Source organism: Temnothorax longispinosus, chromosome 8, assembly GCF_030848805.1.
Source record: "Temnothorax longispinosus isolate EJ_2023e chromosome 8, Tlon_JGU_v1, whole genome shotgun sequence".
Taxonomy (NCBI): Eukaryota; Metazoa; Arthropoda; class Insecta; order Hymenoptera; family Formicidae; genus Temnothorax; species Temnothorax longispinosus.
Genome location: NC_092365.1, coordinates 16,031,674 through 16,058,768, shown reverse-complemented (window position 1 = coordinate 16,058,768; position 27,095 = coordinate 16,031,674). Strand labels below are relative to the sequence as shown.

General features: G+C 43.0%; 1 protein-coding gene across 4 annotated transcripts in view; it reads right to left on the bottom strand.

Moving 5' to 3' along the window:
- Nucleotides 1-308: 308 nt before the first annotated feature.
- LOC139817428 (uncharacterized) overlaps nucleotides 309-27,095 on the bottom strand; it is a 38,686-nt gene continuing 11,899 nt past the window's right edge. For all 4 annotated transcript variants that reach the window (XM_071785511.1, XM_071785512.1, XM_071785514.1 and 1 more), the window contains 2 exons: nucleotides 16,982-17,421; nucleotides 309-9,445 (listed from right to left, as the gene is read on the bottom strand). In XM_071785511.1, the coding sequence (XP_071641612.1) occupies nucleotides 9,266-9,445; nucleotides 16,982-17,421 (620 nt within the window). In that variant the 3' untranslated portion in view covers nucleotides 309-9,265. The remainder of the gene's footprint in view (nucleotides 9,446-16,981; nucleotides 17,422-27,095) is intronic.

The window sequence follows — 27,095 nt, the reverse complement described above, 5'->3', positions numbered from 1 at the left end:
ATGACCAATCCGCGTAGATCGATACGAATTGGACAATCAAGAGCGTTATATAAAGCTATAATAATAATAAATTGAAACAAAACTTTACTCTCTATCTCTACTTTATTATATTAAATAAAATATATATACTATATTTGGGTTATTTATTCGTTTGTTTATATTATATAACTCGGAATAAAAATTTTCTCTGATTTTGCAGCGTTTTATGAAACAAATGATATACGATCATATAAGTATAACGCAAGATGTCAAAAGATAGGTCTAGGAAAAGGAACGGTATGGTAACGTATAATGCAAAGACGCACATGTTAATGCTTTCGGCGTGTTCACATTTATTCAATAGAAAAATCAAAAAGTACAATAATGATACGGCGACGCATAAGTGGCCACCGTCGCAATCGAAGTTGCGTAACGTTATGATATATCGATAACTATATAAAAGTGAAAAAATCTGTACAATGAAAGACATGCGGGTAGCGGAGAGATGTCCCCGTCCCTTTGCGAACTCCCAATGGTCGACGTCGCGCCTCGAAGGCGCCGTGTCACGAGAGAAACGAGCGTGAAAGGGAGAAGAACAAAAGTGTAGTCGAGTAAGTCGGGCACGTTGAAGCGGCGGCTTTCAAGGCGCTCCATCGACCGACGACGGTCGGGCAGCGGACGCGAGAGCGATTCGTAAAAATAATCGACCATAGGGAGTGGTAATGTTTACAAAATATTAAGATTACAATGATAATAATAATCATAATAATGATGATATTAATATTAATATAATATTAATAATAATAATATAATAATAATAAATCCGGTAATAATAATAATAATCTATCAATAGATAATAGATAATAATGATAGACGTTCGCACATAGTACTTAAAATCATACTCAATAAAATTAATAACACGAAAAATTGTCATAAACTAAAATCAAAAGTAATCAATAACATATGGTATATGTAATGACTTATGATAGCACAGCATCGTATGATTAGATCCGCACGCCGGCCACGCATCGGCTCCTCGCTACGCGTATCACTTTCATCGTTCACTTTCGAACTCATGCGCGATAATCGGAGCGTTCCTCGAATACGGTTTCCCGAGAGAAGCCGAGGCGTGTACCAACGATCGCGCGACCATACATTCGTTTAAAACTAAAAACACCGATACAGCGCGAAAGAGAAGAGGAGGACGTAAAGACAGGAGAAGAGACAAGAGGGAAGAGTAACGGTAGGGGGAAAAAAAACTAGAAAGAAAGAAACAAAGTACGCGAATATTCTCCATATTCTGCGTAGATTGTTACGGCAGTCCTTGCTCCCGTCGAAGAGACAGGAAGAAACGAGCACGGAGGAGGAACTCGAATGTTCTGGCTCTCCTCTACACCTTGAGAACACTCCCGGGCTGCTCAGAGAGCGACCAAGCTCCGCGTCTTAAGCCGAAATTTAATTGGAGGCGAGGAGAAACGAAAAAAGAGAGGAGGGTAAAGTCGAGTTGGGAGAGAAGACGTGAAGAGTGACGAAGGGAAGAAGTGGATCGTTACGAAAGAATCGGGACTAATAGAGGAGACAAAAAAAAAGAGTCAAAACTAAAACAAAACAAATCAATAGTATTCTGCTCTCTTTCGCTTACATCTGCACTAAGAAGGGGAGATTATTACATAATACCATATATTTGTATAATATATATCACGTGACCGCCGTACATCTTCCGTCCAATCACTCGCATCGGGATATTCGAAGCAAAACGAAAGATATACATATACATATATATCTAAAAATAAAAAAACAAAAGAAAAAATATACAGACACGCGTATAGCATCGTCAATATCGCGAAATCGATAGAAAAAAAAACGAAAAGAAAAAGGACAGCACCTCAAGCGTCGTGCAAGCGCTCGCATCATTTCCCTCCTCATTTATTTGGTCGCTTCTTTGGATTGGTCAGCTGGACGAAAATTGATTGACGAGATGTATTGTCTTTACCGTTATATTTATGTTTCCTTTTATCTCTATGTGTATGTACACATAAAGATCGTATTCCTTTGACAGTCTTTTACAATCTGATTACGATTTTTCTGTGTTAGAATTATTTGCAGTCCAGACTCTATCACAAGGCAGCTGCGAGCTTTACATACGACTTGAGAGACTCCATAACGCCCGTCCTGGGAGAAATTCTAACGGTTAAAATTTCTTCTTTTTTGTTATCAAGAGTTATTCTGTTTTTCTCTCTCACTCTCGCTCTCTTTCTCTCTGTTCCCCTGTCATACGATCTCACGCACGCTCGGTCGATCCAAGTTTCTTCTCTCTCTTTCTTTCTTTCTGTCGTTTTCTCTTTTTCTCGCAAATAACGAATAGATCGCGGCGGTCTATATGGTCCACGGGACATTTGGCTACAGGTAACGTATTTTGTAGGCATTCGGAGTTTATAAACTTCTTGCTATTTTTAAGTGGAATACAAAAGATTACATAGCGCAGGGATAGGCAAAGGCGGTCCGCCGAGTGTGACTCGCTCGCTTTTCGCTTTAATCCGATTAACGTTTCACAAAAAATGACGAATAGTATACGCAAAATGTCGAGAGCAAATTTGCATCAAATACAGTACACAAATATGTAAAACGCTGAATATTATGTATATTAACATTGTTATTGGAATATTTTCCAAGAAAGAGATTTTCCCCAGCAATCACAATAGCGAAAAAGTTGATAATTAAAGAATTCGTCAAGAATAAAAAGATATTTGTGTCATGTTTGTATATTTGACAGCTCATAATGTAAATTATAATATGCGAGACATAAGACGACATAATCGCGCGAATTAAGAATTAGCGGACAAGATTAAATTGCGGTGCGTATTTCGGACATCGAACGAGAGAGTCACCCCGAGAGACCCTTAGAAAAGCGGGGGTTTCCAAGTGGCACGCGTCAAACGATCGATCTATCAATCGGAGTTGCGGGTCACTGCTGCGTGTCCCAACATACTCCGCTAAGGAGAACAAAACCGTGAGCGACGGTTGGCACCTGACTGTGGCTGGAGCGACAGAATAATCGCGAATAATTCCCTTACTTCTAAACACGAGTACTACTACACATTCGAAGAACGTACAACAGTCAATTTATGGCAAACTTATACAGTCTGAGCAAATAAAATTTCTCATAAGGTCTTAGACGATTATAATAGTACTAAGGGCAAGTGTATGTCCATGTATGTTACGTGTATCGTGTAACTGTATATGTATATGTGTGTACACACACACATGTAATTATATGTGTACAACGAGTTCTTGCTCTTCGATACATTCATTTTTATGTGTTATTTGAACCGGGGCTTGCCCACACTCGCCGTAAAAGCGCGAGAAGAGTGTCGATTGGAACGAAAAGATCACAATCAATCGCGATCAAGTCCTGCCCCGGTTTAAATACTGCTGCAAAGATCAAATATCTCCCGCGCATTATTACAATAATTTATTACTGTTGGAGATGGTCTTTTATGGAGACAAGTGCGTCAGACGCGATGTCTCTCAATCGAGACGGCCGCTCTCTTCGTCTCGCGTCTCGCGCCGAGCAATATCCTGTGGGGAGTCCTGTCAAAGGACTGCCATCACAGCGAGCGAACCCGAGAGAGCCTCGCCCCTGATGCTTTCGAACTCGGTACTTCGGGATCATGTTTATAGAAGAGGTGAGAGAATCGCGGGAGGAAGGGGGATTGATCAATTATTTAAAACAAAAAATATATATATATTTGTAAATATATATGTATATATGTATATATATATATGTATGTATGTAGAGGGGAAAATCTCGATCTTAGAAAATATGCGTTAAACAAAAATACACGAATCTCAATGGTTGGTCCAATAAGACTAGTCGATTATTTCTTTACAGCGCCGGGGAGTTTGAGACCTCGAGCTTTTATATGTTTTGCGAGTATAATAATAGAAATAATAATAATAATCAGTAATAAGAATAATAATAATCAGTGATCGTGCTATATAGATGATTACTGAGTGCGAACGCAGCGATAAAGTTTTCGTTGTTATAAACCTAGTTATTCGAATAAGATCGCTACAACAACGTCCCTCGTCTTCCCTCGCGTCCAATATAATGTTTATCTCTCTTTAACCGCTTAATTCTATCTTTAACTAACTGAGGTACGGCCAATCGAGCACCGATGCCATTCGTTTTGATAAGCCATGTTGAGAGAGGAATTCGGGAATGAGATGTGAGAAAGAGAGAGAAACAGGTTTCTCTGTACGCGGATGGGCGGAAACGAACGGCGTCGGCCGCTGAATTCGCCTAACAATCGATACCTCCGAGAGATCATATGAAAGATTTATTAAGATACACTTATAACTTTACTTTTACAAACTAACGCGCGCGCAAACGCGTACTATAAAAATTAAGAAAAAAAGAAAAAACAGAACAAGGTGAGAGAAGAAAGAAATGCAATAAGAGGCGCAACTTCAGTTATAGTTGCGAAAATACGTTTAGATCGTGTCTCCGAGAGTTTTTTCTTGTTCACGGAAAGGGGGGGAAAAGGATATATCATAGTATTCGTATGATTATTCTTTATAATAATCGGATATTTTATTAATAATTACGAGATCACAGTGACGCTTTGACGCGCGGGGATCTCGGATGGGCGGGCTGCATCTACTGCTGGTCCTTTTTTTTGTCAGATTTCGTGTTTGAACGTATTGAAAATTGCGAATGCACATGCATGCTCCAGACTGCTCCATTAAACGCAAGAAGACCCTCGAGAAGACCGCTTTTCTCGTGTTTTCCTACGTTGTTCCAAAAATGTGTCTAAATTAATCCTGTGTTAAGCTCTCGAGTAAGCGTATCAACAGCCTGCCCCCCACGATCCACAATAGTCACAGTTACAGCTTATTTCCCACCTTCGACCTACGTCCATCAATACCTCCATCAATCTCCGAAGAACCATCGTCTCCACTACCCTTAACACCACCTCTCCGTTATACTTTCTCCGGGCTCGCGCCCCTTCGAAATATACAATTCTCTCCATCAGGTTATCTCTCGAAACAGTAATATCCTCAACTATACCATTTAAAATATATATATTTTATATATATATACATATATGTCTTCCATTATATATATACTTTTATATACGTTTATTCATATATCATTACTATACTCTCAATATGACTGACTACTACCTAAGTGCTTCTACAGAGCAATTAATTCTAGAAAACGAACAAAAAAAGGTAAAAAAAAAGAAACATACCGGGAAAGAAACCTTAGGTCATTACTGCGTTTACGGCCCCGAGAGAAGCGACTATGTACATGCGCCGTGTTTTCTCACTTTCAATTTTCCTCCGACACACATACACACACATATATATATATACACGCAATATATATATATATATATATATATATATATATATATATATATATATATATATGCGGTATATATCCGCCCCCGAGCCATAAATGGCGGGGGCTCGCGAATTCGCTCTGCCTTTCCCTATCTACGAAGTAAAAGGATTAAATGGCCGCGACCTTTTTTAGGCCGTCTCGCGTCTCGTTTCACCGCGCTGCAGGAAAACAGGAATTTTCCCTTTGGTCGGAATGCAATGCAACAACCTCCACCGAGAAAGAGTTGCCCTCTTAGCTCGTGGTTTGGCTCCCGCGATACAATGACGAATACTAGCTATATCAAATATGTATACATGATAATCTTGTACCTTTGCGTGCTCTCTCCGTGAAAGGAGCAAGCTGCACAGAGGAAACCCGATCGAAGATTGGAAATTCTACCGACTGCGGGAAGCTAATCACCGTTGAATCTAGATAATCCTTCTCGCGACATTTGTTAATAGTTCTGATAGTTGAATCTGATGTTCGATTATTGGCACGAATATTATTTAAATTTTGATAATTTGATCAAATTTTGGCACGCTGATGTAGGAGGCGAAAGTTTTGAATAAATATAAAAAAGAATTTCGTCGATGTAAAATTGTAAATACAATTTAGTTAAATAAAATTTGAATTCCATAAGAAAGAGTTTAATTTAAAACTTTGTAATTTAATATCTATTGGATATTTTAGTCATTTTTTAGTAAATATTTAAAAAATGCAGTCAATTATTTATAATGTATAAAAATTACGGATGAATTCGTTAAATGTGCATTTTTTTATGCATGATGATAATTCAATTTCCTCAAATAATAGTACGTATGCATTGTTTGATAATCTCGATATGTGCTAGATTCAACAGTGACCCGCGTTCCGCGGAACTGGATCTGAGTTCCTGATGATGAGAAATGGCTTGCGAAAACACGACAGAATGAAGCGTTATACGATGTGAAAATACGAAGACTCTACAATCCGCGCGTATTAAGATTAGAACAACGCATTAGCTTTCTCGCCGTGTATAACGCTCTTCTTACAGCGCGTACCAAATACTCGTATTCCCTTAAATACCTTTGTCTCAACGACACTAACTATTTTCCTGTTTAGAGATTACGTGTTATGGACACCGACATTATTGACTTTCCACAAAGCCGCTCCGTTTGGAAGCGTCTGGCGAGGATTTGCTTATCTCGAAATGGCAGTAATATATATATATATGTATTCCGCCCGCGCGTATATATATTTATCTCAAAATGCGGCCCTATTAGACGGTAGAAAAATCGGTATTGCCTACAAATAAATACTATAGATCTACACACTGGAATACTTCGACGGAATAACGTCACGATCATCCTAACAATAGGGAGACAAAGGAAAACGCAATAGACTTGCACTCGGGGAGAAGAGAAAGCGCGGCAGGGACGCAGGGACGACTGTACAGCAGCCTCGATAGTTTGGTCTCGATAGTTTAAAACCGAACGAGAAAGCCCAAAGATTGTTTTTCTACCCCCTCACTCGTTGGCTAGCCCTTCTGCCGTTTCTACCTAGAACCCTAAGAGAAATCGCAAAATGAGAAGGCTCGAGCCCGCTCGCCCGTGAAAATTGAGACTCTGGATCGTCGAGCGAACACAACACACGATTCTTACCAATACACGCTAAGTTCGAGATCAGAGATTACGTTACGTTACGCACGTTACGTACTCGCGCACAACAGAACAGTGAAGAACTGTCGTCGATAAACATGGAATTGCGAAGCAGGGAAATGAAATAACGGAGGGGATCGCGTAGAAGATTGAGGATAGGTGAGTTAGAGCCAGAGAATCGATAGACAGTTTTTGTCGATAGAAGAAAGAAGATAGAAACGGGAAAGAAGGAAAGAGAAGTATAGACAAGTTAGAAAGGGCACAGGGGAAAGAAGAAGGTATTCCTTCCGATGTGCCACGAAAGGCGTCTCGCATGTCACGAGGGCGCCTACTAATAGCTAAGCTACCGGAGATCATTTGAAAACTGTCCACGGGAGTCGCAGCTAGCCAATCAAGATGCTGCGATCCTCGGCCTATCGATTATCTACTTTAATTATTATAACATCGACTTATTACTGAGTTTTTATTACTTTAGATAAATCCTCTATGCATATACAAGTTTGCTCCCCTGTCTCCATCTTACGTCCTCGCTCGTCCCCTATCCTCTTAACATTTTTGGAATCGTCGTTATCCCTCTCGACGTCTTTTTATATACATATATTCCGCTCACGCACCGTAGACGTCTGGCGAGGCCGATCGACCGTAACTATGAATTGATTGTAATTCAGTTGAAACAGGTCCGTTGGTTAGGCTCGTGATATTGTCAAACGTATTAAAAAATCTTCGTTGTCTCGTTCCGAGGAAATTTACGATAAGCAAGCCTCGCGAAACATCGTCGTGGCGCGGCGTCGTTAAAAAAATCTTGGACAAGAATTGCTCCGTCGACCGCTACCGGTCGGGGAACCGCGTTATCTACAAGCCACATATCGAAAAGTAGTCTTTCTATACCTTGGCGAGATCAAGAGAGGGACGGACGCGCGAAGAGAAGACAGAGAATTGGGGGGCGTATGGTCCGCCCTCTCTCGCTCCCATATAATCACACTACTTTATTTAATTCTCTTTATTTATTCGTAATGAGATCATCATTTGATTATTGGGTTTAATCCTCTTTGGATCTCGTCCTTAGTTTCCCCCGTCACCCTTAATACCTCCCTCCTCGTGTCTCGGGTCCGATCGCCACATAATACGCAATTCTATTATTCTCGCCCGGGTTATCTTCCCTCTCCCCCCTCCCCCCTAAAAAAGCTCCCGTCCTTCGTCCTTCGCCTACGAATTCACAGGGCGAACTATCGGCACGAACAGATAGCTACGTACGAAAATAACTCCTGCATCGCGCGAGAATGCACTTGTACTTCGACGTCGCTGTTCCGCCGTTGCTAATCCTCGCTTCATTATCCGCGGCAATCACAGTCACAATTTATCGATAGCATGCAGTTCTCGATAAATAGCAATCAAGTAAATAGATTGGGTCGATTCTCCAGTCGACATCGACTTCTAATCAATAGAAAATAATTAAAACCTTTTTTGGAATCTCGTAGCCAATTTTCTAAAGATCTCTTAAAGATCTTTTTATATAAATTTTACCCGTTTGTCCCAGAGGAGGGATAAAGGGGAATATATTTAGTAGAGAGCAACTATGATTCGTCAACTCAATCATCATTATTACTATTATCAATTATCACAATCATCAATATAAAAAATTATTATAAAATTATCAATTACCAATTATTAATTGTCAATTATCAACTATCAGATAAATCGATTATTATATAATCGATTATCAATCATCAAATTAATCAGAATCGTCAATTATAAGGAAATCAGAAGCACGCCGCAGAAGCAAATAATTATCACTACTTTCATCGTCATCATCAAAGATATCAATATTTTATATCCAGTCACATGGTCCCTCAGGAACCGATTAAAAAGTCGATCAAGCGCATTCTCGCGTAGCCGCGCAACGCAAACGCGAAATACAAAGACAGACAATATAAAGTTACAATTGTGTTATCGGAGTGGATGTTCAAACAAGAGAACAATTCGCCTTTCCGACGCGTTCTACCTCAATTAAATCCATTATCCGATCACATAGAGAGATCCGGAGTATGCGCCATGGACTGCCTCCTCTTCCTCCTCCTTCTCTCGAGACGATCCGTCCAGAGAATTCCACACAGGACTTCCGCGATCGCAGAAGGAAAGGAGTTGCCGGCGGTCCGTCCGTTCCATTTTAGTGGCTTCCAATATCGCCGTTCTAGCTACCGACGCAATCGTCGATCGAGCCCGCAGGGTCATCCAGAACGGTTGGGCAAGATCGGCGCATCTATCGCAAGCGGGAGACGAGTCTCCAGCCAAGGTATAGAGCTACCGTTGCCCAAAGGGTCTCTCGCAGCGGCGTCGGAATCAACAGCGATAGCAGACTGTCGGTGGACGACGAGTTGCTGTTGCGACCGTTGGACAAACCTGGACCGATCATCGGTAGTGGCGATTTCTCGATCTCGGACTGCAACAATAAGTAAACAACATCGTTCAGTATTGCTCGGTATCCTTGTTCGAGTTTAACAGAGTGAAACATTACTTAAATTCGAAGTATTGCTATTGATATGTTAATCTTAAAAATAATGTAAAATATTATTATGAAGTGCGAGCATATAGAAAATATGCAGATAGAAAAGATGTGTCTAAATTGCATACTGACATACACGAAACACGTAAGAAAAATAAAATAGATTAAGTGCAACGATATTTGCGACAGTTAGGTCGCAATGCCGTTAAATGTCTCTGTGAAAATGGATATCCAAACGGTAAACGAACGTAACAAGATTCCAATACTCTCGCGAAGATTTGGCGAAAACGACTTGTCGTAAGTTTCTCCTCGTTGTAGTAGATCCGGGGAGTTGGAGAATGGTACAGGAAGGAACAACGGTCGACGCCGCGCGCGGGGTTAAGGTTCCTAATTGGGAATGTCCTAATTGGACGGAATTACCGACTACCGGCACTCTTCTGCGGCTTAGCCTTCGGTGGAAAAAAAAGGAGGAAAATGCGACGCGGTCGTTTTATCGAGTCCCCTTATCCCGACGAATTTACACGGAGAAACGACGATGGCGTTGCAAGAGGGGAAATATCGCGTCGCTAAAATCTCCAACGTCTACCCCCCGGGCTCCCTGTTTTCTTTACGAAAACCGTTTCTCGCGCTCAGACCACTCGCGACTCGGAAAAAAAGGTTCAATTAAAGCCTGCTTATTAATGACACTAATTACCCAATTAACTTCTATTTCGTTGCGCCGAGTGATGCCTGCAGCTACTGGTTTTGGTGAAGCCGCCGCATGGGATTTCGTGCCGAGAATCATACAAATCGCTCACGCGCAAAAAGGAATTCCGTTAGGACGTACTTATGAACGATACTTATTACCCAATTAGCTCGCGGTACCTTCGGGTAAGGCCGGTATAATGATTCCGCGTATTAGCCGGACCGCGAGGATTCTACGTTAAAAAAAGAAGACACGCGAAGTCCTCCACGTGAGACGCTTGTGCAAATTTCTTGCAACTTCGTTCGCGACAGCTGTACAAATTTTATTTTTTATATGAAAACTTTATAATCTTCTTTTATCGTCGATTTGATTTTTGAGACGTGTTAAGCAATTCGATACAAGTTAACGTGTAAATTTACCCTGAAATAGATATATTTTTTATAAAATACATAATTAATCTTATCCAGAATAAAATATAATACAAGGAACGCAATAAAAAATCCATTACATTGACCTAGCCAAAGTCCGAGAAAATTATCGCAGATCTTGACGGCACGTTCTTGTAATATCTCGCGTGAAAGAACGATCTCCTGCCACAGGACGATTAACTCCGAAGGGTTCCCTTTGTTTCTCCATTCCGCCCGCCTCCCGTCGACGTTATCTCAGCTTCGACCCGCGACTTCCGATTCCCGTCTCGTCTTAATCCACTCGCCATGACCGGACGTGCAATAATAAACGCCCGGGGAAAGCCCAATCGCCGAGGCGGCGGGCTTTTATGGGATGACCATAATATCTGGGCGACGTCGCCGGTTCGACCCCACGAAGGAAGAAGAGAGAGAAAGAGAAAAAGAGAGGGCGTAAGAGAATACATGTTCTCTTACACCCTCGCAATCACGCACGGGAAAAACATTCGATTCGTCGTTGGCGCGTATAAGCGCGAGAGGAAAGATTATCTCGGATGTGGATAGGGCGGAAAGTAAGAGGAGTAGACGAGAACGTCACATTAAAGAAGAATTATGTGGGAGGGCGCGAGAGTGCTGCTTGTGGGAGCGTTCTGCTCGTCAATTAATAGTGTCCCTTCCTCGCCGCGGAATCGCGCGTTGACGACTGACACTGGGGTGAGCCGCCGCGAAGGGTGAAGGGACATGATCAACGTTCGTTAATGTCTAATGCGTATAGGATCCCCGATCGGCCACCTGCGACAGTAACCGAGACCACGAGATGGACTTTCTCTCTGCGCGTCGATGCGTTGTTAGTCTCCGCGTGTATAAAGCCACAGAGATATCGCCATGATGCCGTTTTATAGTCCCGCAGTCCGGAAGAGAACGCTCGTTCGAGAAATACATTTCTCTTTGTACATGTCATTTATAAATAAAAAAAATTTATGTCAAAACTATTTTGTAGAAAGCAAAATATGAGAAGTGTCTCTTATCCATAAGATTACACCCACACAAAATGTTTCTATAAATTCATGTTTTAGAATAAAATTTTTTTAATACAACACGTTCGATAAATAGCAGAGATACATGTAAATTAAAACACTCATTGTTAGTACGTTTACACAAAGAAAAATGCATCGTCACGATACGTGAGTCAATCCTCCGGATTCGAAAAAAAAAAGAAGAAAACGAGGTCGACTATCAATGGCAGTAAAAACACTTTATACAAAAGAAAAACATTGCGATCAAATATAAAAATGCATGAATACAGATTAGAAAGCAAATTGCAGAAAAGACGCAACACACTCCACTTTATGACGAATGAATCGTAAAATGTAAATTTCCCCGTGATTGCCCCGTGACTGCCAACCGCAACCAATTCTTCAATACGCATCACGAAAGGAAAATCAATATATTGTATTTCCGCGCTTAGGTATTATACGTGCACGAGCTATCAATACGTTTGCTACACCGGTAAAGCAATATGAAAAACGATAGACAATTGGAGAATGAAGTAAGGACTCGCGCACGCTTGCCTCTCGGCTTATACATCGCGCAATCCCCGAAATAAATCAATTTACGAGCGGTGGGATAATCGCCGCGCCTGTGAGTCAAGCGTAACGCTCGCGGCGATTTATCGCGAATTATCGATCGCCCAGAAAAAAATATCGGCAATTACGCACGAGCGGCTTTCGCGAGAGTGCGCGATGCGAGCGATTAAACCGGCTCCTCTCGCTCTTTCTTCCTCCATCTTCGTTCCACCGTTGTCGGAGTCCCGCCGCGGCGTGACAGAGAGGCTTTACGATCGCGAGCGCGCGCCACGCGCGACTACTGGCAAGATAGATTATTGTGCAACGTAATTGCGCGGTTTGCCGTGGAAACGGCCAATCGCCCGGCTCTAAGGTTTCGCCGCGAAGACTAAGTAAGAAAAAGCCAATGGAAAACAGAAGTTGCGGTCGGCACGCTCGTTCGATACGTGCAATGCGCTCTCCGCGGCCACCGTCGTTAAAACGAGCTGCGTCTATCACGATACGATGGTCGGCGGTAGCAAAAGTGCCGTCGCGAAAACAAGACGTTGGATGCACGCGGAAACGTGATTGTTCGGGCGATCTTATTTCTTGAAGGATTAATCTCGTTTTCAAAAACAAATAAACAGGTAATCATTGCCAGATAAACAATTTCTCATTATCACTCTTAATACTGTTGCTTACGGTAATGACTAATAATTAAACGTCGATCACCGCTAATTATTATGGCTATACTTCCATACATGATAACTAGCTGCAGCCAGTTACCGTCATATTCCAGAAATTACCACGACTTTCACTATTTTTCACGAGGCGGTCGCTTATCAGGCAGATTATTATTATTATTATTGCTACAGGTGTCTCGTTAGAGAGATGCATGGAGTATTATATAAATTATCGGTGTCCCCGACGGGCGAAATCGCACAGGCGCGGTGCGATAATAATTTTCCCGTTTCCAATAAAGCGAGGCGAGCGGGAATTTCCGTGAGTGCTGCGCGTGACAACGCGTTATAAATTTGCGCGCAGGTTACGCGCAGTAGCGCGGCCGCGTTCCGCGAGAGGATAGAGCGGGAGCGTGGAGCGTGGAGTCGCGGGTATCTACCGACGAAGGTGAAAATAAGACGTAAACGAGAGTTAAGCGGTTCGCGTGCGGCGAGCGTAGCGTAGACTACGGCCCGAAGAACTATCGACTTTCTTGAATCGGGACTCCCCCTCTTTTAGCGGCGGTTCGACGCGGCTTGCCCTCGGCTTGCGCCATCGTAAAAAGATCCGTTATCTCGCCGCGTGATGAGGGTATACTAATGTATCAATTTGCGCGTCGGTCAGATCGTTTAAACGACTACAGATAAATGTCAGGCGAGCGCGCGTTTCGCCACGAGATTGTGACGGACGCGCACCTTATTTCGCGAAATGTATGCTACTTGCCGAGCGCGCGGAAACAAATCAGGTCGAGTAGTCGTTTAAAAGCTTCCGAGTTAGAGACAAGCAAGAATTCGGCTTGTTCGCGAGTCGCGAGTAATGAGTTTCGCGGAGCGGGAGTACACGAATGCAGTACATCGGCATGCCCTCGCGGGAAATTGCTTGACTTCAATTTTCCAAGCGATACACGAGAAGTCAGCTATTTCGCTGTTTCTGACACGTTGAAGTACTATATCCCGCGTTTTACGAGCGCGGCCACTCACCCATAATCCTGTATTACATAGAAACGCAAGTTACCAGGTGTATAACCCTCTCTATCCGGAGGTCAACGAAAACACGGCGAGAACGCGTATGGCTATTCGATTACCGAGCAGGTATAAAAGTGACGATCGGCCGAAAGGCTAATCGAAAGAGCGAGATAGACGAAACGCGCGAGATAGGAGCGAACAAGCGGGCGGGGGGAGAGCTCCGATTGCATGAGATAATTGAAGATAATTTTCTCGGCCCGTGGCCACGGCTCGTGCTGCCATGCCCACTTAACTTTCACGTAAGGGGATGTGGCCACTTAGCCGCTACATGCTCGCTTACTCTCCATGCATATGTAAAGCACTGTGCCGTCGCTGGTTTTCCGTGACCATCAGGTACAGAGGGGCAGACGAGAGGGAGACGAGAAGATCGTTTCCGTGACTTATGTATTTCCGGAAATCCGCGGAAAGTTCGTCAGACGCGTTGGAAAAGTCGCGATTCGATGACGAGCACTTTGAGAACTACGCTTCCACATACTTACAATTTATTATATAATTACGAATACCTGACAATTGAGACTCGACAAATTTATTCAAGGGTGACCTGCTTCAGTGCTAAATAATTTTTCGCCAAAAATAACATACTTTTATTGAGCATTTTATTGAGTGAGGAGATAATTAAATTTTTATGTAAAAATTTTTTTAAGACGATAGAGGGATGTCGTTAGCTATAATGAGATCGACCATCCACTGATCGACGAACGATGTTGCCAGCGTTGTATTAATCTGACATTTCAATTTCTTCGAGCGCGCGAAGAAGATAAAAGCGTGAAGGCGACCCTGTCGGCTCCGGGAGATCCTCCGCGATTCGTATTATCAACAAGACGCTCCTCGAGTTACCGAGCCGAGGAACTGATCGGTATCCGATCTCCTATGGGCAGGCGAGACGAAGAGATTTCTTCAATTTCACGGGTCTGTTCGTCCCCCTTCAATTACCGGCACTTAACCAGTAATAATTAGACGTTCTGGGATTGGGTATCACGCCGGCGGACCTTTAAAGTGGATAAAAGCGAGGCGGAATAAAAGAGAAATGGTTCTTTCCACCTTGTACATCCTACGATTCTTCCCCCCGTCTACTTTCTCTTCTTCTTACTTTTCCTATTACTGTCTCATCCTGCTATTCCTGCTGCCATTCACTTTCTTTCAATCCGCAACCGCAAATAAGAGTCGTCGTAAAACTGAGGGGAATTTTCTCGTTCATCGATACATATTTGATCGAACGACCCTCCATAGTCTTTTCAATGATGAAGAAGTGGATAGCTCTCGTAACTGCCGCGACAGTAATCAGAAACTTCCCGCCATTAATTATGCCCATTTATTCTCTCGTGTATCGCAGAGAGCCAACTGAATCAACTCGGCATAATATTGACGTTACGCAATACGTTTGTCTCAACTAATAATAGACAACAGGAAATTGCATTCATAATCGAATAGAACGTTTAAAATTCAAATATTCAAGAAAGAAGGATTGCCGTCTCTCTAATGAGTTTCCCATCTTTAGGAAAAGAGAGATATATTTATAATTAATCTGTGACGTGGATGTGATATTTATTTCTTTTTAGCAAAGAATCTAGGAATAATCTCGTGTATATATAAATTGTCAATCCATCAAAGTAATATCACCGACATGTTTCATTACTGTGTTAATCGAAGTGATGCGAAGGTGATTACATCGCACACGTTTCTATATACGTTCGTAATATATATCTCCGATCCGCAGTTCTCTATTTATTCGCCAGCCAATTCCCAATCGTCACTTTCTTTCTTCCGACCGTGAACAAGCGAGGAATCGTCGTAAAATATCAGAGAAGGACCACACCAGTCCGCGATACATATTTGATCAAACGACCACTATGAGGAGGAAGGGGATGGGTGGAGTTTTGATGAAGTGCCAGTGGCACCCGGGCCGTACACACGGGGGGCAATACTAGATGTCTCGACGGTGGTGAGCTGATATTTATTGCACCCGCGGGACATCGCCGGTACCCTGATATAACTAAATTCGCGTTTATGACCCCGCCCACGCAACGACGAATAGTTTCTATCTTTCTTAAGGAAGAAACACACCTCTAACCGCGAATCCATCGTAGCCAGGCGCCTAGAAGTTCTACGGTGGAATGGGAAGTATTGAATCATTCGTGGCGCTATTAAATCCTGGATATCGAAAGAGGAATCTGGATAGTGGTCTATCTCCGGCCAAAATCAATACTCGCGTTAATGGTCATCAAGGTGAATAGATACGGGTCAGATGAGATAGATATAGGAATTCCGCGAAAGATTCAAATAATAAGATATGCAGATGGATAAGGGAAACGCCAATTTAATTATGTGAATTAAAGTATTTTTTGGACTTGTTATGCATTAAAAAAATTTAAATTTGCAGAATATATCTATAATGCGTGCAAAAATAAAGAACACGTATGCATTTATAAAACTCGTAATATAATCTGTAAATTAAACAATAGAAATTTAGAGGTTTCAGAGGGGCAAGCGAAATTTCAAACTAAACACCCGTCGGAGGACTTTTCGTCGCGTATTCGTTACATTTTATAATACTCGTGACACAAGGGTAACTTTATGACAAATAAAAGCCTTCATGGGGAAGATGAAATTGCGATGCGCGGAGTGAAAAGTTACACGATGGCCCCCGTGCATGCAAAATGCGTGCCGTACAATTTTTACGCGTGGCGTTTTACACCTGTACTCCTCTCACCATAAACGCTTCTGTATTACGCCATCAGCGGTAGCACTGACAGCGCGAAGAAAAAAAACGACGACAATATCAGCGTGTTTGAAACGATGCTGATAACCCGATCCGAAAGTAAAACTTAATCTCATAAATTATAAATGCGCATGAAACTCTATACAAATATTTATAGGTGCTATTTACAATATTTCAATTGTTCTCGATACGATGTATTAATATGATTGAATTACGGGGGAGAAATGCAAATTGCGGATCTCAATATGGGAAAGAACACGAAAGCGTCATTCCATATTGAGATCCGCAATCTGCATTCCTCCCCCGTTACTCGATCGAATCGGAATTACGGATCTCAATGCGAAGTAACGATGCATGACTGGCGTGTAACACTGACCTTGGTCCTGCACGCGTGGAAATCACCGGCGATGTTCCTGAGATTGGCACCCACGCTCGTCCACGACTGCCTCTCGTTGACAATCAAGCCGAGGTGGCAGCGGCAGGTGGTACCGTTGCAGTTGCTCACCTCGATCGGGCCCGTCTCCATGACGGAGCTCTCCGAGGCGAAGCGTCTTCGTGGCCGTGGCCTTGGGCTCGGCAACGGTGCACCGCTGCTGCTGACACTGTTACACTCAGGAAACTGAAATGTTGCGTCTCTCATCGGGCTGCTGGGGACAGAAACTGTCACCTGGGGCGACGGCGGTGGCAGCTGATCCACAGCCGATTGCACCAGGTCCGGCAGTGGCAAGCTCGACAAGTCTTCGACGTTGCCGGGCTGCAGCCAGATCACCAGAGGTTGCTGGGATCCGGAACCGCCGGATCGACGCGGCGCCCGATCTATGGAACAAAGAAGGAAAATCTTCTTTTAAGACTCTACAAGTCTTACAAATCTACAAATCTTTGTCTACAAAGATTTTTATTTTTTTCAAGTATACGAAAACGATCACGAAAGAAATTGCTACATCGACGTAGACGAGAGTCTACGAGTCGAGAAGAAATAATTATTGGATTGATCGGTTCGCATGACGTAATTAAGATTCTTTCATCGCGAATGCATTTAACGGGCAACGGCGTCACATGATACTTGAATTAATGATGACCGTGGTTTTACAGCTACCGTACGCCAACGAACGGTAATAACCCTCGCGCTCGTATCGCCACGCTTCATAACGACAATTGATTACACGCAAATTATGTTACACAATGGCAACTCGCCAGTGACCGAAGTGCGTTAAGACGGTTAGTTCGCATATAAGGTTTAATGCCACTAAGTGCATGCTGCAAGGTAACGCAGTCCGAATATGGCAGGAGCGACATTGTTGGGTAATGATCGCTTTAAAATTTATAACGGGTGATCCGACAGCCTTCTCCGTGCAGTTTCGACATTTGTGGACATTACGAAAGAATATTCCTGCGCACGTGCAACTTTTATCTGGATATCGTAAGAAATGTTTATGACATTCGTTAGCTCCAATTTCTCGGATAGGCAATCAGAAGTATTTTTACGCGAGATAAAGATATAAAATTATGTGTTCTAAATAAATATTTAGAACAGAAACCAATATCAGAATTATGTATATGTCAGTGCTTACAGTTTCTTTGGCGCGAGGAGATCACGTCTGTTAAACTATTGCGCATCGCGTTGATCATACGATACAACGTCATCGACAATCGTATTGCTAGACGTCAGGCCTTGGAATCAACTGTTCTGAGTTCGACAAACATACGTTGATATCAACGCTTGGAAAACGTGTGTTATCACGCGCCATAGCAGACTGCCTGTCTCCTGTCTGGATATGTGTGTGCATGCGCGTTTTTATCTGCCGCGGCTACGATTTCGTAGAACAGTCCTTCAATGATAAAGTCTTAACGCGCTGTCTCCCGCTACCGAGTGACACACGCTTGCCGTTGCACTTATCTCGTCACTTATTTATCATCAAGATATATCTTCCTCTTCGCTATCGTGTCATCGACTAACAGTTTTATTAAGCGACCACGTCATGCCCTCTCTAGCTGAAAAATAAAAGAATCCTAATACTGTCTGATGCAACAAAGTTGATTATAAATAAGTATCGCTTCCTTCCACGATCGGCATCGGATATCAAAGCGCGCGAGCTGCTGATGTCATGTGCTTGCCCCTTACAGATAACCAAGCATCGAGAGGACACTTGTCCCGTGTTACGAAACATAAATCGCGATATCATGCTCCTGCACTCCGCGGTTGCAACCTTGAAAGCGCATCGCGCGACTCCGACTGCGCGGTGAAAGCGGCGTCCCCGCGGAAAGGCGCTTACCGTGCCGTAAGGTTCCAGAAACATTTAAACATGACCACTTTTCATTTCGCACCGTGGACGCGTGCTTACGAGTCATGCGTGACAAAATAACAATTCTATCATGCCTCGCGGCTGTCATTGTCTCGGTTCTCCTCCTTCTCTCCCTCTATCTCTTTTTCTCGGACTCTCCGTCGTCTTCCCGCGCAAGCACACGTGGTTGCATCCTTGACATTTCGAGTAAACGTCCGTAATGGCTCGCGGCTCTTTCACTTGTGCAATAGCACACACATCGTCGTCATCGCCTACATTCGATTAAAGCCGCTCGCCGTCGCGAAATCTTCGTTCTGTACAGAGCAGCACGAGCAGCAGCAGTAGTCGCGACTGAAAAGGACAGAGAGAAAGAAAGAGGGAGAGAGATGTGGCCGGCCGCTCGCGCGCTTTTCACCGCTTGCAAAATATATGCGTCGTAGAGATGCGGCATCGACGCCCCGTTGGCTTTCTACCTGCTTTTCCAGCCAAATGTCACTCGACGGAGCTCGCGTGAGAACACCCGCGCTAAACCTTTGCGGAGAGAGATTTATAATAACCGAACTCGATATTTATTATGCCGAACTCGCGATGTTGAAAGATTTATGTCTTTATATGTGCGACTTCATGTACGGTTTTATGGAGAAATTGGCAATAGTTATGTGTAGTTCAGAAAAAGACATATATCTCTTTCGAAATTTGTTTCTACTTGATTTTATTGTAATACACGAACATTAAAAGCTATAAATCTGTTGGAAATAGCATGTAGATGTAATTTGAAATGTTGAAAACGCGGAAAGCAGCAAGCTGGACGAGATATGTCGTATTTTCATGAAAGATGAATCATCTCCAGGAAAAAATAAAGGAGATTAATTATACATTAATTCTCTCATATTAATAATTGTAGAATAAAATTGGACTCTAAAATAATTGAATGACGCTCTCTACAAAGAAAACTTCACGGTAGATATAATAACGGGATAATATTATATTTATAGATCTTCATTTATATTTTAAAAACTATCTAGTTTTAGAATTTCAGGGAATATTACAAAGGTCTCGAGAGCAAATCGATTTTTGTTACACATTTCTGCTTGACTGTCAGTGTTGTCAAAGGAAAGCTCGACGAAGTATTCCCACTTTACGAAAAACACACGGTGATCTCGCGGTCGCGGTTTTCCTATTACCTTTGTTCAACGGCGTATACCGAAAAGCTCGTCGTAGCAAATCGCTGAAAAGGGTATAAAGTTCCAACGCGGCCCCGCGCGCTCACGACGCATGAAAGGCGAAGGTTGCCCTGCGAGCAAAAAGTGCATCGCGCACGTGGCCAACACCCGCATGCACTCTTCGTGGTCTCGTGTGTGCACTTCGGCGTGTATATCTGGATCGAGCTATGTGCACACTCCAACAGTGGAGTGGGATAGAGACGTTGACCGACAAAGAGAAGAGTACAGAGAGTAGAAAGAGAGAAACGCGGTATATATGTGTTTGCGTGTGTATGTGTGTGGGTATATATATAGGAATAAGAACGAGAGAGAGAAAGAGAGAGAAATAAATAGAATAGGATGTGGAGGGAAAAGAGGAAAGATCAACAACGGGAGGAGGAGCGAGAGAGATGGAGAGTGCGCCGGTAGCATATGCGAGCACGTGAGTCACATGGAGCGCCCTTTGTACATAAGTGCAACGCAACTTGTTACAGTGTACGTATGTAACGGCGGGAGCCAGTCTCGACTGTGTGGGTGTACGCGCGCGCCAATGTTTCGCGGCTGTGTGAGCGCGAGCCGCAGTGAACGCTGAACCGCACAAAGAACCCCTCTCAAGGCCGCGTCGGAGCTGCACAGCGGCGCATACGCACGCGAATGCGTAAAATGCACCTCGGCCGCTGGCACCGTACTCCTCTCCGCGCGCTCACTCGCTCGCTGGCGCACTTTTTTTTTTATCGCGTCATTCTTTTGCACGCTTTTCCGGAACAATGGAACTACGAGCGACAGATGTACGCGGTAATTGTAGCTACGTCATTTCGCGCATTTATCGGAGATCGGCCGTGATTCTGCCGTTACAGGAAGGCGTCGATCGTGCGTTAATAAGCGTGTCTCGCGACGCCTTAGTTAATCGGTCAGATCAATGTTCTCTTAAACGCGACATTTATATATCATTCGAAGAATTCTCTTATGAATTTCCTTGTATTCGATAAATACATCGAGAATTAATCAAGTTTAATTTTATATACCGTGACTATAAGTTTCACTATTAGATCGTTAACGGAGAGACTAAAATAAGATCTTTTTTAATAACTTATTCAGTTAAGAACGAAGTCTGCGATACGATTTATCGCCGATGGAGAAGTAGTATGTAGTTTGACAACATTAAAAATTAACATTTTTTTTATAGAGACGACAGTTCACGTGCATGCACATCGCGCAAACGTTTCGAGCAAAAGTTCTGGATTTTTGCAATTTATCGCGAATTCAACTGCGGCAACGCAAATGTGTGTTCGGTTTCGAATTCTCCAAAGCGCGCGCACCACTCGAAAGGTTACATGTAACGATGCGCAACGTGGATCGATCGCGAAGCGAACAAAAAGGTCGGCCTGGCGGGCCCGCGGCGCGTACGTACGCCGCCGCCGTTGCGTTTATAGCTGGGTTAATAAGAAGCGTCATTATCTATCGACGATTTTAGCACGCTGACAATATTACCATTATTGCGATACCGCGCAATCGAAATGCTAAAAAATACACGTGCCGCAATACCGTTGCGTCAACCGTGCGCGATTACGACGCGAGCGATATTAGGCACGCATTTTCTATAACTAATCGTCTTGCCCAACGCGATTGCACTCGAGATTAAATTATTCCGTCGATCACGATTGATGACCGTACGGTGTTCGATAATAAAATCGATATCGTATCCAGAGATCGATTAAAACAAGTTGTGACTAAACATTAATTTGATTTAAGATTAATTATTTCTGAAGATTTTCAGAACGTATGACAAAAGAGAATTCTGTGATACAGTTATTACTTTATTTTGTTATTAAACCGTTCCATCGATTATTATATCGAGACGACTATATGATAGGATTAAAATTTCAGCAGAAAAAACTACTGAACCCAAAATTACAACACTCGCTGCGGCCACGTTTCGGACGGTCCATAACTTCTTGCGCAGCAGGTACAATTTCGGCGTTGATCCAGCGCAACTGGATCACAATTATTAGTCGCCCTCGGCCACCGTCATTATTCCGCGAGTCTTCGGTAATAATCGGACGAGTTTCATAGCGGGCGAACGCGAGCGCGGAGCGGAAATCGATTCCTCGAAGAGCGATTCGCCGAAGAGGCAACGATCTGCTGCACAGCTCTCCGAACGCGCTGCAGGACACGTGCGGCCCAGAATGCGTTTCGTGAGTCGCGAAAATTAAATAAAGTACCCCTTTCTCCTGCCACCCCGCGCGCCCGTTGCACTCCCTCGCAATTGTCTCGTTCTTTTATCGCCCGCTCGCCTCACGAGTTCCCCGTCACGGTTCTTCATCCTTCTCCCTTCCCTCCGTCGGGCCTGATAAATTCGCGGAGCGTGATTCGAGCCCATCGTTCACGTATGGAGGTAAAGACAAAGCAATAAAAGAGCGTAATATTTATTCGCTTCGTGTGTCTCGCAAACTGTCCCTCTTTTTCCTTCCTCGTTGTTGCGACATTAATTCTTCATACATTCGCGATTGAAAGCGTCTCGTTTTTTTTTCATTTTGTTATCTTCGATAATAACGTAAATTTCTTGGATTTATGAGGATTATTTTACTGCTCTGCGTCGGGGGAGTGAGCTCAAACGATCACGAGTATGTTTATCATCGCGTCCTCCTCGACGCGTGAGCGAACGCTTATTTTCGACTCTCGAAGAGCGCACTTTGCAAAGTGTCGAGAGCGTGAAGATCGCGCGAGGGCAAGCTCAGCGCATTAATCAGCGTGGTATTTGGGAGCCTTGGGGACTGAGCCTTCAGTTAGCTATACTTCATCAAAATGCACAGAGGATAGCGTCAACAGGCTACGCACGTACTGGAGGTTATTTTTAAAAATCGCGAAGGGTTTTAATTAAAACGGTACACGGCGCCTCTTTGACCGAATCACGTGTTAAAAGTTACTTTAACAAGTGACCAAATTGATGTGACGCGGATAGCGAGGAGCGGAGGCAAGAAATATGTAAGGTAAAGGGTTGTAAGCGTATGTAAAAGAAAAAAGGAGGAGAAAACGATTTGTTCCGCGGGGTGCACGAAGGATCACCGAGTGCACTTGACTTTCACGCTCGATGAAATTTCGATGACCGACCGCGATAAATTTATAATACGCGTCGGTGCAACCGCAGGCGCAGGAGGAGAGCCCGCGTAGATAAAATCTGCCGAATTTCATGAGCCGGTGAATACGCGTGCCCCTATCTGATCCTAGTCTACCAGAAACGCGGGGCTTTAAGGGACTGTAAAAATGCTTTACACCATACGAGAAGTGGCGAAGTGGATATCCTCTCCGTATGAATATTAATGGCCGCAGATAGTTAGGTTGATTGCCAAAATTCGCGGAGAGCCTGTTGACTACTTCAATCAGCGTTCTAATTAACAAACCGGAATGACGCGCCCGCCGAAGATAAATATTCATTTGCGAAATATGAACAACGCTCTCATTAGTTGCGAGCACGTTCGCAATAAATAATTCAACAAATAATGAAAATTAATTTTATATTTCATTTCGATACCACAAAGATTTGTCGAAATTTGTAAAAATATCTAAGCTTCATAGTTTTTCCGCTTACACAATTGGGGTATTACTATATTTTATACATACGGTGACCATATGTTCTTTACTGTAAAAGACAGTCCTTTATTTCAAGTAACTGTCCTTTAGATTTATTAATTTTTTCAAAATTCAATTTTGTCCTTTATTTTCACAATAATAGCAAATTCTTTTCTACTTAAGAAAACTGTGCATCCCATTTTGGTATACTATGCAAGAAAATTTCATAATACGAGAACTCCTGACAGTCACAAACTGGTTTGGAAATATGTTGGAACACACAAAAAGGCCCTAAAATTTTCAGGTCCTTTTGTCCTTTATTTTCTCCCAGACAATATGGTCACCGTATTTACACCGTATGCTGGTATCAACGTCATAATGTGAATTATTCAAGTCCTATTATACTTATGTAATTATAACAACATATTTAGACATTATTCTAGAAACTAAGACAATAATGTACAATCAGGAATCAAAGAGCGAAAGAAATGCAGATTGATAATTTTGTGTTACTATTCTGATTCCTTCGAACCGCGGTATTATGTAGTTCTGAGTTTCAGTGATTGCTTCTTTATACCGATCATCGACACTTGCGTAACGACTAACGACCGGTGACCGTCGGCAATTAATTAAACGTCTATTTCCGTTCGTCGTGCGGAACCCGCTACAACACGCGTTTATTATCGTTTCTCTGACGTTTCGCGCATACGAGCTGATTTATCGACGTTTAACGAGGCGTCTCCGACAGAAAAACGCGAAAGATCGGAAAGAGAGAGGAAGAACGAGAAAGAGGGAGAAAAATTCGATAAACTCGACGGGCGAATAGATAAAAAGAAGCGACGTCGCGCCCTCGAGTGTCTGCCTTGCGACGAGAGATAAAGCGCGGTTTATACGCGACGATAACGGATCGCCGATGAGGGAAAGAGGGACAGAAAGAGATTGGAGTCTCCGTCCGAGTGAGGGATGCGATGAATTTTTGAAGAATTCTGTCAATAGCAGTCGCTCTCGCGAGTATGAATGGCGGGAGAGGCGGCGGTCGCGGGAGAGAGACTCAGCAATCTACAATGACGAATTCCTTTCAATATTTCATAAGGTCTATAGACTAGAGTCACTGTTCTCATCCCGACGGCATCGATCGCTCGTCTGCCGCTATACTAAGTGGAATATCTTTGATAAATCAAGCAAGTCATAGTCGAAGTTTTCACGCTCGGTTTGTCGCCGATGAGAAAGCTTTCACGGCGAGATAGTACGGCAATATAATTAACAATTTCTAATTATATCTAAGTTAGAATTTATTAATAGGGAAGCATTATTCGAGCATAGTTTCAAGCGTGCCTTCGTCTTTACTCTAAAATTGTGAGCAGTTACGATAGCGTGAGACAGTTTACGAGAAAGAGAGAGAGAGAGAGAAACATAATATGAAGTTCAGTATCAAGTGCATATCGTGTTACGAGTTACCCGATCTTTCTCGTACCGAGAAATCAAACTCCTCCGATTAGAGCGATCGCGATCATTTGATTCGTCTTATAGAGCGGACTTGTGGGAAAAAAGTATGAAATGAGAAAGCGAGATAAGTTGCTACGTTCGAAACGTCACTCATTTAACCCGTATTATAATTTCGGAAATCTGTTCGCAAATCAATATTGCGCAAATATGAATATATTGCAATTTTGTCATATCACGTACTTTGTGTCAACGAATTACCTGACTGAAACGTGATAAATTCCGAGTAAACGTCTCATTAGAATGTACGCCCTGTCCGGATCGATCCTATCTTTGAAAAGGCCGAAGGAGGTGGCCGCCTTAAAATACATTTGGGACGCGCGCGTAATCGCGATTGCCGCACTCCCGCGAGGCGTTTGTTCGCGCGCGAGAGCGCACGAGATGACGAGGGGGAAGTTTTCTGCAAATGTTACGAGAAGACTCCGCGCGGTGCGGGAATGCCCACAGCTGTTCCTATAAATAACAACCCCCGATTTGATGCAACCACGCGAGTGCTCGCGGCGGCAATTCTGCATCTTCTCTCGCGAAAGCGCGGCAACTATGGTTATTGACCTCCGTGCAACGTGCGCGCGGCCCGACACTATTTCCGTTCGTGAAATAATGGGCCTGAGCATCGTAACGTGTGATTTAAACGCGCGCAGGATAGATGAGGAATCCTCGTGTTGGTCGGCGCGTAATCCTATCAGTGCGATAGATTGCTCGACGAAAATTATTGAATATTTATTATTGGTGTAAATAATTGAAGAATGCCGTGTTTCATGTTAGTCTTTGAATATACTATTCTAGATTTCTTACTTGATAAATTTCTTCTTCATTTTCTTAGATCGTAAAAAGGAAAAACGTGCCGAATCTCATTTCGATAATTTTTTTAAAGACCTAGGTATATATTGATGAAAAAAATCGGTAAAAAATTCCAAACTAGATTGAAGATAAACTTTTGACATTCGAACGACAAAATATAAAATGATGCAATTTCGCTGTAACGTCGCACGTAAATGAAAATTACGCGAATGGCGGAATAAGAGCAACGTGCGTTCGCATTAAAACGACGTATTACGATTGAAGATTTGATTATTGCATATGGCACGGGTAATTACGTTCTGCCTGACGCACGGCTTTATTCACGGCGAGCAAAATGCAATAAAATATATTATACAATGTAAAGCGAGGGATTTATCCGCGGATTACATTATCCATCACGGTCGAAAGATTAAATCTCCATAAATTATTCGTTGTACCAACGATATTCATTAACGGCGCGGTTCAAATAGCCGTGAAGTGTTACAACAGTAATGTGCGGTAAGCGTTACCGCACGCGTACTATATCTATTTCGAAATATATTTTAAATTTTATTTTCATTTTTTTTAGCATTGAAATTATATTATCGTGACGATTTCTGGTAAAGACTTTTCAATCGGAATTATCAAACCGCAACGCGGTTAAATAATGAAGGAAGTAAATTTTCTTACATTCCCTGCTAATAAAACTTCGATCACTGTTGCTGCTCCACTTGTTTAGAAGCCAATATCAGAGATTTATCGTTTCAGGCAGATTGATCGATCGCGCGACAGTAATTTTCTACACATATATTGCAATAGCGTATGCCGTAATAATGTTTTTATTGGTAGGAGATCGCTTGAAACCACTCCGCGCCTTACCGAGGCTTCACCGGGGATTGAATACCAGCTCTTGTGGATTTTCTACTTGATTTACAGAGCGGCGAGGCGTACGCTGCTGGCGTGAAAGGGAGAGAGAAAGGGAGAGGAAGAGAGAAAGAGAGAGCAATCGATGATGTCACGCACTTGCGGTTGATAGCCGCAATCTCTCTGCGAGGTGCGCCAGCACGATCGACATCCGAGATTCGGGCTTCGTCGCGGCCGGGGTCGCGCTGCATCGCGTTTTATAGCGCGTTTTACTGCGTGTGCTGTGGCT